This window comes from Calidris pugnax, unplaced genomic scaffold, assembly GCF_001431845.1.
Source record: "Calidris pugnax isolate Ruff unplaced genomic scaffold, ASM143184v1 scaffold44, whole genome shotgun sequence".
Classification (NCBI taxonomy): domain Eukaryota; kingdom Metazoa; phylum Chordata; class Aves; order Charadriiformes; family Scolopacidae; genus Calidris; species Calidris pugnax.
In genome coordinates this window covers 30,002,727-30,019,808 of record NW_015094506.1, presented here as the reverse complement: position 1 = coordinate 30,019,808, position 17,082 = coordinate 30,002,727, and the positions used below count along the sequence as shown (strand labels likewise).

General features: G+C 36.0%; 1 protein-coding gene across 1 annotated transcript in view; it reads left to right on the top strand.

The window, feature by feature from the left end:
- DOCK4 (dedicator of cytokinesis 4) overlaps window positions 1-17,082 on the top strand; it is a 174,206-nt gene that overhangs the window by 69,230 nt on the left and 87,894 nt on the right. Inside the window, exons 14-22 of the mRNA XM_014963343.1 lie at window positions 3,468-3,592; window positions 5,219-5,381; window positions 6,965-7,071; window positions 7,712-7,868; window positions 13,664-13,761; window positions 13,867-13,950; window positions 14,049-14,149; window positions 14,868-14,949; window positions 16,026-16,196. Of these exons, the coding sequence (XP_014818829.1) occupies window positions 3,468-3,592; window positions 5,219-5,381; window positions 6,965-7,071; window positions 7,712-7,868; window positions 13,664-13,761; window positions 13,867-13,950; window positions 14,049-14,149; window positions 14,868-14,949; window positions 16,026-16,196 (1,088 nt within the window). The remainder of the gene's footprint in view (window positions 1-3,467; window positions 3,593-5,218; window positions 5,382-6,964; window positions 7,072-7,711; window positions 7,869-13,663; window positions 13,762-13,866; window positions 13,951-14,048; window positions 14,150-14,867; window positions 14,950-16,025; window positions 16,197-17,082) is intronic.

Here is a 17,082-nt window from a genome sequence, read left to right as displayed (position 1 = left end):
TAATGTGCCTGATTAGCACCTACCTATGGGGCAAGAAGGGTTTGGGGTTTTTCCTCTCTCAGCCTGTAAATAGTCCTTTCAAGATATTTTTGCCAGGTCAAAGCTGAAATGTATTGGCAGGACCATATGAAGAGGCAGGTACTGCCAATGCTGGGCTGTAGGCATTTTGATTTAACAACCCAGACATTTCAATTCAACGCTTTTCACATACAATTAAATTCACTTGCCATAGTAAATGTCCCTGCAGAATATGCACTTAGCGCTTGTGCTGCACAAGAAAGTTAAGGCTGTATAATCATCCACACCATTGCAGCTTTACTTTTTTTTTTGTTAAATTTTATGGAACTTCAATTTCCATATGGCTCTAGCCCTCACTTCATAGTAGAAGTTCTTGTCAAAGTGCTTCAGTCTGTAGCTTTTCATATTAAAAAAATATTCAGTATTTAAAAATCTGGTCAGTGACATGGGCAGTGGGATTGAGTGCACTCTCAGCAAGTTTCCCCATGTGACTAAGCTGTGTGGTGCAGTCAACATGCTGGAGGAAGGGGATGCCATCCAGAGGGACCTGGACAGGCTTGAGAGGTGCCCCCGTGTACAACTCATGAAGTTCAACCGAGCCAAGAGCAAGGTCCCGCACCTGTGTCACGGCAATCCCAAGCAGAAGTACAGGTTGGGTGGAGAATGGATTGAGAGAATCCTGAGGAGAGGGACTTGAGGAGGTTGACTGACAGTTTGCTATCTTTAAAGAGGAAAAAATGTGGTTTTCACTGAGTTTTGTCTGGGTTAGGTTATGAAACGTGTGGTAGAAATGGTTGTTTGATTCTGTTTCTGTGAAGACCCCATGGAAAATTGAAATAATTCCTTGCTGATAAATAGCAGTAACGACTGAAAGTGGAATTTAAGTTAATCTTTAAAGAGGAATTGCTGCAACTACAAGTTGTGTGCTAAAATCAGTTATATTACAAAGTTTCTCTTTTCAATTATTTGTCATTTTTTCTGAATGTAAGACTTTTGAAAGTGACCGACTGCCAGCACTAAGTAGAACTGATCCTAGTATAAGCATATGCTAAGCAAGGACTCAACGTGTTGCATGCTCTTTATTAGCTTTTAAATCTTTTATAAGAAAATGTTACTGCAGTGTGGAAATAATCAGAATCTAGTAGTTTGAACGGTAATTTTGTAACCTGAATAAACATATGAACAGCTTTACTGATTCAGATCAAGGGCCCATCTTGCTGAGTGTTGTAAACAGACACCTAAGGACGAGTAAGAACTGAGCATGCATATATGCATGTATAATAATTACCCCCCTGATGCTCTCCCAGCCTCCAGCTATTTTCAGCCCAAGGGATTTCCTGAGCTGCTTGTGACTGTCTGTTTCATATCCTTTATTGGATCTTCCTTCCATGACTTCTCCATTCTTCCCTTGAACCCTTACTCGTTTCTTACATTCACAACATCCTTTGAAAGGTTTTGGTTTGTGTTTGTTTTGGGCTTGCTTTTGGGTTGTTTTGGTTTTTTTCCCTACACATCTTTCTGTCCATTTCCTGAATAACCACTGCCTTTTTCTTATTTTGAACCTGGTTTCCACCAGGAAGCAGAGATTGATCCAATGATGGCACATGCTTATTCAGCTCTTTCATCCTTGATTTCACACAAAACTTAAGTGAATACCACCTGGTCCTGGTATTTATTTCTGTTTATTCTGTTTAGCTGTACTCTAGCCTCTGTCTATAGTTGTTTCAGAAGACAATTGATCATAAGGTAATACAGTAGCAGATTGCCCCCCCACCTTTTTTTATGGGCATGTTCTTGGAGGTTTCATAAAATAGCAGTTTCCTCTTGCCATTTTTTTCCCCCTCATTTGGCAATGGTTTAAATTGTGCTTTGGAGGAATCATTTAATTATTTTGCATAGAATGATGAAATAATGTTATAAAAATATTATAAAACTGTAGCAGGATCATTGTTTCTGGTACTTAAAAATCACTGGAGAGTTGCATGCAGTAAAATAAATGCGAGCAATGTGAAATGAGAGTATCCTGGAAAGTTCAAGCAGATCAGATTCTGCTTGCACATTAAAATGAATCCAGAAATTGAAGATACACTGATTATTTATCAGTTATATATCTTTCAATTCATTTTACCAACAGTACAAGTATTCATCTCATGTTTGACTTCTAGGAGTTATACCTATAAGTACACAAAACTGTCATACTTGATTTCTTTTCACCAGTGCTCAGTGAAAGTCTACTTTATTAACTTCAGTTATGCTAAACTTGTGTTTCACTAGATGAAAGTAATATTCTCAATTTCTTTTTCTACTAAATATAGAAATTAGAATTTTAGAAGATGGTCCTTGTTATTATGCTGTTCATCCTTCATTTTTCTAGTGTTTCACAAGCAAAGGCCAATTGCTTCTAAGTTGTTCTAGTAATATTTGTCCAGAGCTAGATTAGTTTACATTTTTTAGAAATAGATTTAGCATCTTCAAACAGAACAGGGGCTTCCCTTCTGTGTGACTCCAGTCACCACCAGTACTGCTTCTCCCTCCACCCTCTCTCAACTGCCAAACAATCTTTCTTCCTTTCATCAATGATAAATTTTGTGGTTTGTGTCAATTGAAAGTAAAATAAAATTACCATTGATTTCATCCAGAAGATCTGGTTCCCATCTGACAGAATACTTAGTATGTTAATGTATGAACATGCAGAGAATTTGAATTTCAACATGCTGACAGTATTTAATAGCTTGTACATACTGTGTAACACAGGTAGTGCCTGTATTGGATTTGTGGTTTGAATGTGTTAATGAAGATCTTAATTTCTCAGAAGCCTTTCCAACAAGCAAAAAATAAGCTAAGCTAACTTTTTGTTAGAAAAAGTCAAAACACTCTGTCAGTGTAAAATATGTTAAGAACTTTTAGATCAGACAGACGGATTTGAATGCTAGTGATCTGGGAAGCCTGCCCTTCTAATGCAAAGAACTCCAACCTCTTGTTTGTTGCTTTGTCAAAGTAATGCACTTTCTTTTGAGATTAAGTGTAAAAAAGTTGTAATCAGTTCTTTAAGGAGACATTAAACAAAGAAATGTAAAGATGACAAATGAAAATAAAATACATTAATATTTCCTTAGATTAAAAGGGATTAAATGATCTGAGGCTAGACACCAGCTTCGGTATAGCTGGAGATACCACTGTGAAAACCAAAAAGGGCTAGATAAGTAAAAGCCCCTAGAATAGGTTCAAATAATCTCTTGGACTTGTAAAGGGAGGAAGCTTTGTTGGTTTTCTTGGTTTCTGAAAACAATTGTTATTATTTAAATTCCAAAAATACTCATAAATTGTGGGTATGATACGATCCTTTGTTTGGAAGAGAAGGTGAAAGTCTACTGAAGTACTAAAAGCAAAAAGTAAGCAAGTTGAACTGACTTCTGCATATTTTGTGGTTGGTTTGTTTTTTTTAATAGGTGAAATGAGGAATGATTTATATATCACTGTAGAAAGAGGAGAATTTGAGAAAGGAGGGAAAAGTGTGGCCAGAAATGTGGAAGTGACAATGCACGTTGTGGACAGCAGTGGTCAAATTTTAAAGGTATCTTTGTTATAAGTTTTTCCTTTCTGAAATTAGTTTTGATACATTTTTTTCAGATGTAAATCATCTGTTATTTGAAGTGTACAAAAGTGCTTTGGAAAGGTCATGTTTATCTTTTGTTGGTTTTAGATATGCAAAGTATTTCTACTTTGCTTAAAACCTTTATAAAATGCATGTTTGTTTTATTTCTGTGATCAATTACGTGATTCAGATAAACACCTATAAATGCCAACTAAATAACTAATGGTTCCATTAAGCCACTGGAAATGCTGAAGCAAAATCCAGTTTTGGAGAATTTTTTTTATTTAATAATAATTTCTCATAGTAGGCATGCATTTCCTCATGTTACACAGACTATGTTTTGATCATTTTCATTTTTTTGTCTGATTTTAATAAATCAGAGATCCTTGATGCAAAAATCACTTAACATGTATCAATAAAAGAATAAAGTAACGCTCCTCCTTCAGGTTTCATTGCATGCTGCTGGTGATAGCTTACAAACAGGCACTGTTTTTTATTTTAATTATTAATAGATCTCTGTTTCTCTTTTTTTTTTTCTGTACCAAAAGATTCCTGTTCACCCTTTTCCATACATATTTAGCATCTTTTTTTTTCCCCTTTTATTTGAAAGTACATTTTTCCCATGTTCTGCATGATATTGAGGACAAAATGAAAAAAGACCAACACAAATAGTCTGGTGCAAATTGTGTGTGTGTGTATATATGTGAAGTGACATTATGCATATAAATGCATGGTGTGCGATGTACGTATGGTTTTTTTTTTATATAAAATATATATACTTATGTCTAAGTGTGTATATATATATAACATATATATACACCCATAAAAAAGTAAAGGATATTGAGATCCGAAGGTGATCCCTCGTAACTGCCGAGGAGAAAAGCTATTGCTTACCTCTCCCACAGAGAATTAACAGGTATTCCCAAGTGAGAACTTAGACAAATCCATTTGCCTACCTTACTATGCAGATAATATCATGGATGTTGGAAAAGCAACCGAAATTTTGCTTATTCCTAATCAGGGAATCCAGATTTCTTTCTTTTTTCATGCTGGGACATATCACTGATAACAGCAGGGTTACAGGCTTATTTCAGAGGACTCAAGATCTTAAGCCCGGGGGGTTCTTGTCTCAGTTAAATTCTTCTTTGTTGCTTGGGCATGACACTGGATGGACCATGCTGTGTCATGGGGCTACATGTCAAATTTGTTGCTTAAGCCTTCATAATCACCTTGTGCTCCCTGTATAATACTTTGATTCACAGAATCACAAAATATTCATGGTTGTGCTCCCTATATAATACTTTGATTCACAGAATCACAGAATATTCATGTTTGGAAGAGGCCTTTGAGATCATCGAGTCCAACCACATTCTTATCCATGTGAATGACTCTTGCCTTGTTTTTTAATCAGCAAATATTAACATATTAACAGTATTAAAGTACTACTATTTTTGTGGGGTTTAAGATATTTAGCATTATACCATGTGACATTTATGACATGAATGTAAATATTAAATAGTCTTCTTTGTAAGAACAGTCCTTGATGACATTTTACCAGTGAACTAATCTGCCTTTAATCTCTAATCGATACTTTTTCTTCATTAGGATTTTATCTCATTCGGCTCTGGAGAACCCCCAGCCAGCGAATACCATTCCTTTGTGCTTTATCATAACAATGGTCCCAGATGGGCCGAGCTGCTGAAACTTCCTATTCCTGTGGATAAATTCAGAGGAGCACACATCCGCTGTGAATTCCGGCACTGTTCCAGTAAGCGCTGTTCATGACTTCTGCTAGTCCTCTCTGTTACAGCTGCGTGAGCACATGAGTTTCCATAATACCTCAGGAAAAAGCTGCTTGATCTTTCTCTGTAATGCTTTCAGGACACAACTTCTCAGGTTTGCAGCTCTTCGTGGTGGAACTCAGTGCTTTGGCAAAGCCTACCAGGCTTTACCAGGAGAAACCAGTCTAGTTTTATAGTTTTATTAAATAGAAATCAACAACATTGCAGCTGGAAATATGAACAGAATTTCAGGGAAACTCAAAATGCAAGTTTAGAATCTGCCTGGTGAAATATCCAGAAATTATACCTGTTCCTTTGCACGTTTAGCAATCCAGCCAATAGGAAACATGTTAGACCTATCATGGTAAATTAACATCACCTTTGTATTGTTTTTTTGTTTTTTTTTTAACTTGGAAAATTCCAAAATTCTCTAAACATTCTGAATGATTTTAGAGATCATTTTGAGGTAAAAATTCCGCATTCCGCACACCAAGCTATGTGAGACAGGTCTCATAGATAAGGTGCTGGCTGCTGTCAAGCTTGTAGAGAAAGGTGGATAAAATTGGATGTCTTTTAAACTGCTGCTGTTGTTTTGCTCTTTTTGGTGATGTAGATATAGCAAGATATGATTATTTAGCTTGCCTTTGTGGAAAGTGACACACATTAAGTGATAGTATAATTAGATTTCAGGTACATAAACTTCAAAATGTAAGGAACAGGTAACACAGGAAGAAATTTGCATTGATTTATTTTTAAGATATCTTTTATAATTTATGAGGTAATAAAGGAAAAATGTCAGTGGTATGTTTCAAACATGATATGTTTTTGCACAGTATTTCTTATGCAGTACAAGTTGGATATTTTTGTTATGATTGTCTACAGCACCCAAACTGTGCTAAACTCAGACTTGGAAGTCGTATATACACACATTTGATGAAAAATTGGTAGATTTTCAATTTTGTTCAGCATCTGAAATAGTTGGCTTCAGTCAAAACCGTGCCTTCTTAGTGTTTTACAGTCTGCTTCATTGGTGATAGGTGAGTTTTGGAATTTGAGCTTAGGCATCCAAGTTTGAAAATGTTATCTGCTGTCTAACATTCATGTAAGGAACAGTGACATCTTCAGTCATATCTGTAGATGAAGATGCTTGATTTGAAAATATAAGTGCAGTGTAGCCTGAGGCTGACCTAAAATGGAGATGAGTAGATAGAAGCTACTATAGGGGATAATTGTCACAAAAGAACCCATTTCTCTTCATGTTGGACTGGCAAGGTGACATTCATTTGGGTTTCCTCGCATTCTATGCATTGCTAAGACAGCGTATTTAGTGGCTTCTATTATTTGCTGTTAATAAATACCAAATCATTCCAGAATACTGCTTTCTGATTTACAGGGAGATAAAAGAAACCATTACAGGAGGTAATGTGCAAATCTGAAAAGAAATTTAAGATTATTTTAGTCTGACTAGCTGCAAATAGCTTCCAGTATACTTTCTTAAGTTTTATTATATCTATTTGTCTAAAATGTATAATATTTACTTTAAATGCTGCTATTTACATATGCATTTCAGCAAAAGAAAAGGGTGAGAAGAAGTTGTTCGGCTTTTCTTTTGTGCCCCTGATGCAGGAAAATGGGAGGACTCTGCCAGATGGCACCCATGAACTCATTGTACACAAGGTAATTTGAATTAGTAATCATTAGCTGTAATGATTCCTCTGGAACGTACTTTAAATGCCCAGAAACATTAGGGTGAGAAAGTCTGTATTTATTACCAAATAAGTGATAATCTTGTCACCATTAAAATATCTATTGCTGATTGTTTAATATTAATCTTTCTGTCACAAACTGCAATTGAATCTAGGCATGCATTTCAGTGCACTGGTTTTACTAAATCTTAGTATTATATAATGGATTTCACAAAGGTAAGTTCAACTAAAACTCACAAAGTCAACCCCATGATACCCTCTTAATTGCTGAAGCTGAAAAATCAAACAAGCTCATTTATGCACATCTACTCAATGTTATAATTTTTAGAGTTATTTCAGTCTTGTGGAATTTTGTTCAGAGAATTTGATATGCTCCCAGATAACTTTTAGATTTTAACACCAAAACTTGTACCTATTCATTTGACATACTCTCTGCAAATTTATTATACTTCAATGTCAGTTGTGAAGCTATGATCCAAAACCAAGGTTGCATCAGGCATAGTGAAAATTCTTCAATTTCTGGAAGAAGAACAATAATAATTCATACAATTTAAGGGTTTGGTCCTTTGTTTTTATGCAGGACAGTTATTTTAACTGTTTTTTTTTCACAGTGTGAAGAAAACACAAACCTTCAGGATTCTGGTCGCTACCTCAAACTTCCCTTTTCAAAGGGAATTTTCCTAGGAAACAACAGCCAAGCAGTAAAAACCACTAAAGAGTCCTTCTGGATTACATCCTTTCTCTGTTCCACTAAACTCACGCAAAATGGTAGGATATGTTGATTATTTAAAACATGATGAATTCAAATGAGTGTGATAGCTAGCCTTTTCCCTGCCAAGCAAGCATGGATGTACTCAAAAATAGCTTATGTTCTATCCACTTTACAAACTGGTTTTCTTCATAATTTTTTATATCCAGATGGAAACCAATGCAGCATGATAAACCACTGATTTTAAGTAGTTCAAGAATGCTTTTTAGATTAACGTAACATTGGAATCAAATGCAGCAGTCTTGGAATCAACTATCAAAACCCAGCTGTTTCACAAAACCTCTTAATCTGTTTGTTGTAGATTTTTTATTAAATACTTATTGTAGGCTTTAGGCTGTGGCAGTTTGGTTTTAATTAAGCACATATTGCTTTTTTGTTGTATCACTTCTCTTCCTTTAAGCCAACAAGCATTTAGTGCCACTTAAAACAATCTTATATACTGGATATAAGGAGCAGCAGATAGAAATATGTTTGAAAATGTGTTTGCACTCTACCATTGCTCTGTACAAAATTCTTAAGATTCTTGTTTATTTGCCATATTAACTGCCGTTTGTAACTGAAACAGTTTCCCACAAATTTCTAAATATTGTGTATTTGCTTGGTGATGTGTTTCTGACCATTCTTGATATCCCCATAGTTTTATGTTATTTTTTCTAAGCTGTTTATTACAGTTTTAAGATCTTGCTCATGTGTAAACATCTGCGTCTTTACCCTTTTATATGTATGATGATAGAATTGCTAATTGCTTGCAAATTGTTATAGGTGTTTAACAACAACTAGAGCACCTTTTTAAATTGAAATAATCATCTTAATTTTCACTATTTAGTAACAAGTGTCCAAAATAGAACTATGTGCAAGTATTATGTGGTCTGGTTCACTGTGCACATCCATTCTGTGTTGCCATCACAATTGGCTTCCAAGTAATAAAAGTTTGCCAATAAAAGATTTTCCCAAAGGTTGCTAATAGGCAATAACGGCCTGAAGTTGCTTCAGTTAAAGGCCGTCATTCAGGAAATCACATGAATCTACTAGTACTTACACATGCCTGGAAGGGCTGCCCAGAACTTAAGTATCTCACTGACAAATACTTGTGCTGTTGTCTGGGGTTATAATACCAATTTATATTCATAGTACAGGAATTATTTCGTATAAATCTAAATATGTGACATAAGGCATAAAATTTAAAAAAAAAATTTTTTTAAACCATATCCTGAGTAAGAGGGTGTAGAATATCTGAATAATACTGATCCCCTTTTCATCTCTGAAAGAGTTAACAATTATTTCAGCAGTACTTCAGAGGGTGGAAATATTTTCAATAGACAGGCTCATATTTTCTCCAAGGATCTTCTTTGGGAAGTTCATCTTGGTGAGTTTCCAAATCCCCATTCTTTTAAACAAAAATTTGCCAAAACTTATTGCATGCTCAGAAAATGAACATAGAGCAAAGCATGTGGATATTTGGTCATGTGAGCATTACCTCAGTTATCGCTGAGAGAATGTAACATATTTATTAAAAAATACAGGATTAAAAAGATCTCTGTATTTACTTTATTAGTAAGCATTCATATTAGTATTTTTGAAAATTGCTTTTATTATTTTTTAATCACTTTTAAGTTTGGAGATTTCTCTGAAGTTCTCAGAGATCTGCCTGGGTCTACAAACTGGTAGACCAGCCGGGTCCAGCCCGGAAATGAATTGAAAATTAGGGTATGGGTCTGGCCATGGGGTGGGGAAGGAGCCCAAACCCAGACTTGTAAAGGGTGTGACTGAATTGGGCCACAGCTTTACTCGTTTGCTGGGAAATTTTACTCAGCTGTCATTCTCTCATTGATTGTTCCCCCATATCATCAGCGCTCATGCATTTTAAAATTATGGGGACTGGGGGAAGGAGGCTGACTCCCAGTTGTTGGGACCCGTACCTTCCTTACCCTGGGTACTTTGGAGGGTGTTTTAGGATTATTTCCAAACAATTTTCAGGGACCTTCTAACCAGGAGTCTGTGCGTTCATCAAGATATCTCATAAGAACACGTTCTTATCTCATCTCCCTGCCAGTTAGCTTTTCCTTTGCTTGACTTTTGATCCTGAATAATTAATCAGTTAATTAAACAGATAGCAAAAAAGTATACCATCTTTTATATATTACATTCTTAGCTGGATAGTAATATTTCATTTTCCTAAAAGAGCCCAAAAGAGCAAGAAAGAACACGGTATTTTTCTACTGAGTAGTTATCAATGCAGTCTTACTTAGTTTTTGATGTATAGGCGGGATCTCTGCCTGTCAGACACTCAGGATCCATCCAGCAAGTCAGAATATTTTAGCAAGTTGGCATCCACTCATTTCTCAGCGCTGATTGGCGCATCCCCAGTAGGCAGCTGTTCATCAGCAGAGCGACAAGCCACACAGCACGTCTGCTGCAAGGCAGAGGTGTAATCCCATCTATCTGCATTTAAAAAAAAGCCAAACTGGTGATTAATAAAACAAAAGTGACAGGGGGCAGCTTTCCAGAGTGACCCCAGTTTGGAGGGAGTGTTGGAAACCACAGAGGCAGCCTGTTGGGAAAGCAATGCAGATTGCCAGTTCTGGAATTTGGTTTTTTCCTTTTGAAGTGCAGTAGTGCTAAACCAGGCCAATTTCTGATGTCTTAGGTTTTATAGGAGAGAGATGGAAAGATCATCCCAAACCACTTCCTTATATGCATGACCTAAACCTTTTATTAAACCTATCACTTTGTGTTTAAATTACAGACTTTGAGAAGGGAAGTGCTTTGTTTGGTAGGTTACACCTGACCTCCCATTCCTATTTTAAATGTACGAATCTGATCATGATTAAGGGAAGGCATTGGAAACGTTTTTCTTCTTCAGCAAAGTTTATCAGCAGCATTGACTTCTTCCCTTTCCCAAAACTGTGTTTTCCTAGTTACCCTATTTTGGGGGACAATTTTATATTCTCATTTCTTTTAATACATAACGCGTTGCTATCTCTTCCCCTTGTGATTCATATGTCAGATTTTCTATTCGTGTCATTTATGCTTGGGCTATTCGCTAATGTTATCTCAGCAATGTCTTTCCTCCTTAGCATTTCCCTTGAAATAAGTGCTTTGAAGTCAGTGTCTTACATTTGCTTTCTCTTTCTTTTTTAATCCCCCAACAAATCCCTCATTTTGAGTGTCAACTATCTTCCAGCAAGGTCCTCCAGCAAACCTGTAAAGAAGTGTTTTTCCTGCTATGAAGTGACAGCTTCAGCTACTCTCACTACTCCTCAACTTAAGTTGAGGCTTAAGCAGAATAAAGTGTAGAAGTCCATGTAATTATCCAAAAGACAAATGCTGTTCACTGGATTTGTAATGCTTGTTTCTTGAAAATTCCTGACAGAAGGAATAATAAGACCTATCATTGGTCTTTGGGATGCCTCTGATGCATGTGTGGGACCCTTCAGCACTCCTCGTGCAACTCAAGGTTTTCTTTTAATCCAAACCGTTCCATACTAGCACAGCAGGAATCAAAGCAAAAAATAATGCGTAAATGCATAAAAAGAATTAGTGCCCACCAAAATCAATTAAAGTAGCAAAATATTAGTGGAATAGCATGTAGGGTGACTGCCATTAACATTTCTGGCAAGATTTGAATATAGGTAGAGATTTATTTAATGTTATGGAAGACTGAAATATTACTTCATTTTTTGTTGGGGAGGAGAGGAGCTTTCCTGGAGCAAATTGGGAAAGAAATGACAGACAGATGGATGTGGCTCAAATGTTCCTTAAGTGTGAAAACGTTCCATGATAGAAAGCACCCAAACAGTTGCTGAACCAAGAGGAAAACTTGCTATTAGCTTCTTAATTTGATAAGTACTGAGAACATGTCAGAGGAACTGGTCCTTCGAAGGCCATGCTAGACAGTGATCTACTAGACAGAAGTTCAACTTAAACTGATAGAATGGTTGGACAGTGGTTAAGGTTTTCTGCTTCAAACGGCCAGGCTTTGAGAAATTCTGAAAAGCTGGTTAGTGAAACGTGGAAGTAATAAACTTGAATGTAGAGGAGCTTTGGGATTTATTTAATTCAACAGTTCAAAAGTATGTGGAACTTTTACTGAATACAACTTGAAAGGAGTGCTGCAAACCTGAACAAGTGAGTCACGGGCAGAAAATGTGAGGAGTAAGCAGAGAAGCTGCAACAGAAGGGAGAAAAATAACAGCAATGTGTCAGAGTTCAGGATCAAGTGAAAACTGCTGAAAAGCCAGGCCACGTTTGCAAAACTCTATTTTAGGATATTGAATGGTATGGGACATGAAATTCCCAGTCTCATAGCAAGGTGGTTTTTTTAGTACATCTCTGAAGCTGAAAGCAATGACATATGACCGAAGAGTAATAAATATAGTACTTACATTTAAGACAGGTGGAAGAGCAGATATGTTAACTGGACCATCACTTTCTGATGAATTTTATGTGAGTATTTAGAAGAAATCATGGATGAAAAAATGGACGTGTAGTTAAATGGAATGTGCTGTAAGATGACTTTATCAAAGCATATCATGCCAGAATAAACTTCTTAATCTTTCTTTTCAGAGTTTTTGGTTTTTAAAATTATTGTTATTCAGAGGAAACATAGCATATCTAAACCATCTGGACTTCAATAGCACGCCACATGGGAAATTAGAAAAGATATGGACTAGAATAAGAATTTTAAAACTGGTAGATAAAGGCTAAAAGGGAACTAGCAGGTTGCACTGTAGTTGGAAGGATTTTCCTTCCTGACTGAAAGGAAAATACTACTAGATCTGAAGAATTAGGGCGGGGATTGATCTCTTTTTTTAAAGGTGTGGAATGGGATGGGGATGGGAGTTAATTCAGTAAATCACTAAAACCTTTGACACTAGAGAGCCTGTTAATGAAATTTTCTGCTAATACATAGTTGAAAGCACTCATCAATTGAGATGCAGACAAAGCAAGGTAACTTTGCCTTAAATAATTAGTGAGAAAGAGTAGAAATTAAATCAAATCTAATGGTGCAAAAGGCAAGATCATACTTTAATGGAGATTCTGGGGAATTCTGCTGTAGCCAGGGAGCTGAACAGTATTAAACAGGAGAAATACATCATACTGGTGACACAAATAGGTATCTAAAAAATTTCTCACGTTCTGGAACATATAATCAGGTGATTACAGTAGACATGTGAGCTTGCTAATGATACAGAAAAAGGTGGTGTAAGCTTGTATGTAAGGTAGTTACCTTTTTGGTGGAGAAAGCTTGAAGGAGAATGAATTAAAACTGGAGAAACTACAAAGACGCTCAAGTATGTTTTAGCTCAGAAGAGTTTATTTTTCAGAAGATATTGTTTTGTTTATTAATAAAGCAGGATCTTAGAGGCATTGTCTTTGCTCTCTAAAAAAACATAGGAAGATAAGTATTTTAAGTATATTCAAACTAGTAGTTAGGAGACTCTAGCTGTCAGAGGATGGGTCTGGAAGGCATCTTCCAATGGGACAAGAGACAGCAAAGTAATTACTTTTCTTAAGATGGCAGTTGACAAATATCTGAACAAGATTGCATGATACAGTTGCCACAGGAGACTGATTTTAATGGACCAGCATTGTGTTCTTATGTTTCTAATGGTGGAGCAACTATGGAATGAAATGAAAATTTGTTGCTGGGCAGATCATATTATAGCAAATTTTGAGATGTTTTCTTTTAGTTTAATGATGCCAAGTTTTGCTCAGTGGACTGTAATTGGAGAATTTAAAATCTGAAATGATTCTTTGCTTCCAAATTTAATCTTGCAGTTTGTTTTTGTAGGAGATATGCTTGACCTTCTGAAATGGAGAACCCACCCAGACAAAATTGCAGGTTGCCTCTCAAAATTAAAAGAGATTGATGGTTCAGAAATAGTGAAGGTATATACTTTTCTATCCTTTTAGATAATATGAGGGAACTAATGTATTTGCATGTCACAAAAATAACTATTTAATGACAAACTGTATCGTATTCTCTCTGATCAGTTTCTTCAAGACACACTAGACACTTTATTTGGGATTTTAGATGAAAACTCTCAAAAATATGGATCAAAAGTATTCGATTGTTTGGTAAGTTTCATTTTGTGATGATGCTTAACACCATTTAAGAACTAATTTAGGAAAAAAAAACAGCCTTTTTTTTTTTTTCCTCTTTTTCTGTCACTTAGGTTCACATAATAAATTTGCTGCAGGACAGCAAGTTTCACCACTTTAAGCCAGTAATGGACACTTACATTGAAAGTCATTTTGCAGGAGCACTTGCATACAGGTGAAGTCTGTACTTTTTCTATTTGATTTGAATACTGACAGTTATTGGTAAACTAAGCAGAATCAATCATTAGGCTAAATTAAATGGTACCATTTGAAATAAAATGCAATGCTTGTATGAATGCCCAGTTTTGGGCCATTAAAAAGAGTAAATTAACTTCAAGTTACCCGAAAGCTTACTTGCTAATGCTCTAACATTGGCTTCATTTTTAAATCTTTTTCTTCAGTGTATATCTTTATTTGAATTACTTTGAAAAACATAGGAACATCATCCAGCTGCAACTGCGTTCACTGTCTGTGTAGAGCAGTGCCCTAATAAGTATCGCTTCCGTTGCTGTACTCTCCGTATTTATTTGCTACCTCAACTTCGTTAAAACCAATGCAGCTTACTGAGACTGCAAACCAATGCATGGAAGAGCAGGGGTAGTCCACGCTGGCAGGGACTCTTCTGGCTTGACCGAGCCTGTGTGTCCCTGTCAGAATCATTCTGCTTCATATGTAATGCTGGTGTTATTTCCTGGTCGTCTGAGATCTACCAGGTGGCTTTCAGCGGACTGAAGACTTAAGTGTAACACTGGGCCTGTAGTGATTAGTGAAATCTAGTCATATCTTTATTTTGTCATTGTTTATCGTATAAGAGCTACTGGTTTGCATTTTAAGTACAAAGTTAACCCTTCTTCTGCTTGTGTGTTATAATACGTTCTAATGTGTTATTCTAGAGATCTTATAAAAGTACTAAAGTGGCATATTGATCGAGTCACTGAAGTGGAGCTGCATGAGCACATACAGGAAGTACTAAAGGTAATAAGAATTATTGAAGGCAATTATATTTTTGAATGTGTACAGTGTGAACTGGTTTAACTTAGAAAATAGAGCAAAGTATGTATAAATGATGGAATGGTAGTAGAATTAGTCCCTAATTCTAGGGACCTGCAGACTTTTTCAGTGCAGTCAGTTTATTCATCGTTCTCTTTTGTCACTAAGTTGATCAATGGAGCTTGCTATCAGTAGACTCTGGAGCTTTACGTTCCTTACTGAGTTAGGCTATACATGAGCAGGAGGTAGATCTAAGAAATCAAATACAGGTTGCATTCATGGTATTAATGTCTGTCATGTAAGAGAATCTAAATGGCAGACATGCACACTGACTTCATATTTCAGTCCTGACACTGGGAATTTCTGCTGAAAATGGTGGGTTTCTTTGATCTTGTTTGCCCCATTTTGTACCATCAGCAGAGCACAGCATGGAGTCAAGGCAGAGCTGTACAACATAATAATCCCATTTGGGACAGGTGCTACAATCTGTAAATAAAATATCCATGTGGTACCCTTCTGTGCTTTTCTGTGCTGCTGTTAACTTAGACATCTTGCTAATAAGAAAGGGCTGTATTTCTCATTTATGTTCCAACAGTTTTTTCCAACAGCTTTTCAATTTAAGATTATTTTTTTTTCTGTAGTATTACCTGGTTAACATTTACAGAAAAACAACTTTTAACAGGCAGGGAAATTCCAAAAACAGCTCAAAAGTTTGAGCCTATTTCTTACATTGTATGTTTATGTAGTAGGTGTTTCTGTAGCCCAAGACACGCAAGGGATGGGATAATGGAGGAGTGTTGAAATTTTGCAGTTTTCCATTTGTGTTCCCTAGTTTGTTGAAATTATGAAAAGTAAGAGAAGAATATTTTTGTGTATGTGCCTTTGAAATGTTCCTGTTTCAACAGGAAGATTTGCCAGAATTAAATAACATGGTTATTTCATGTAACGGGGTCCTGTTTCAGACCCTTGTCACTATTTGAATGATATAAGCATTGCATATGTTCTGTTTAAAAATGAGCTGGTTCATTTTTATGAGTTATCTCTGATTTTGACATTTTCAGGCACAGGAATATATTTTTAAATATATAGTTCAGTCTAGAAGGTTATTCTCTATTGCCACTGGTGGTCAAAATGAGGAGGAATTTCGCTGCTGTATTCAAGAGCTTCTTATGTCAGTACGCTTCTTCCTTTCCCAAGAGAGCAAAGGAGCTAGTGCTTTATCCCAGCTACAAGTAAGTTTTCAAGAATACCTTGCTTATTACCACTTTTCATGTCCAATATAGAAAATGCATGCATGTCCTTACCTATATTCCCAAGTATATGGTTTTGCTAGAGCAACGTGGTTTTGCTAGAGCAAAATGGCATTTTCAGCTCCTCCTTGTGCCTTTTGTCCTATAGTGTGAAATTTTCATACCAGCACCTGCTAAAATGCTTGGCATTGATAATCCTAAATATAATATTTAATTTTGAATTAAAATTATAATAATTATATTGCCAGATGTAAATAAAATAATTTCTCTGTTTTGGGCATTTTTCATCTTAGTTTAAGCACATTGGAATGGAACAATTTGAGCCATACAGAAGCCATTTGAGTTTTCATGCTTTACAGAAAACTTTTAAGTCTTGATTAACTGTATGTTTTAATACTCAGTGGGTATCTTATTTCAATTGAGACAACTTGATTAATGCTGAAGCACAGAGGCAAAAGACACAGGAGACAACTCTCTACATTGAGTTCTATAGATTTACCAACTTCTGCAGTTCATAGATATACCATCCTCTTCCCCTGTTTCTGTTACAAAAGGTGTTTAAGACCTGTTGATAATTATTAATTTTTTAAGCTCTGTAGAATATTGTTCTTCCAATAAAATGGCAATTCAAAGAGATGGGGTTCTTCCATCTCATATCATGTAGGCAGTTGGAGTGAAGAGATAATAACAAAATGATAAAAAAATTTGAATTCTTCTTCAGTATTTTTAACCTTGTATGTCATCTGTTCTGACATCAGTGTGAAGAAGGTCTGAGGTACGAGTAGCTTTTCTCAGTCAGCAAGATTTGGAGAGGAAGAAAGGAATATCAGTTCTAGCTTCCTCTCTCTGGCATTACCCTCCTTTCTTC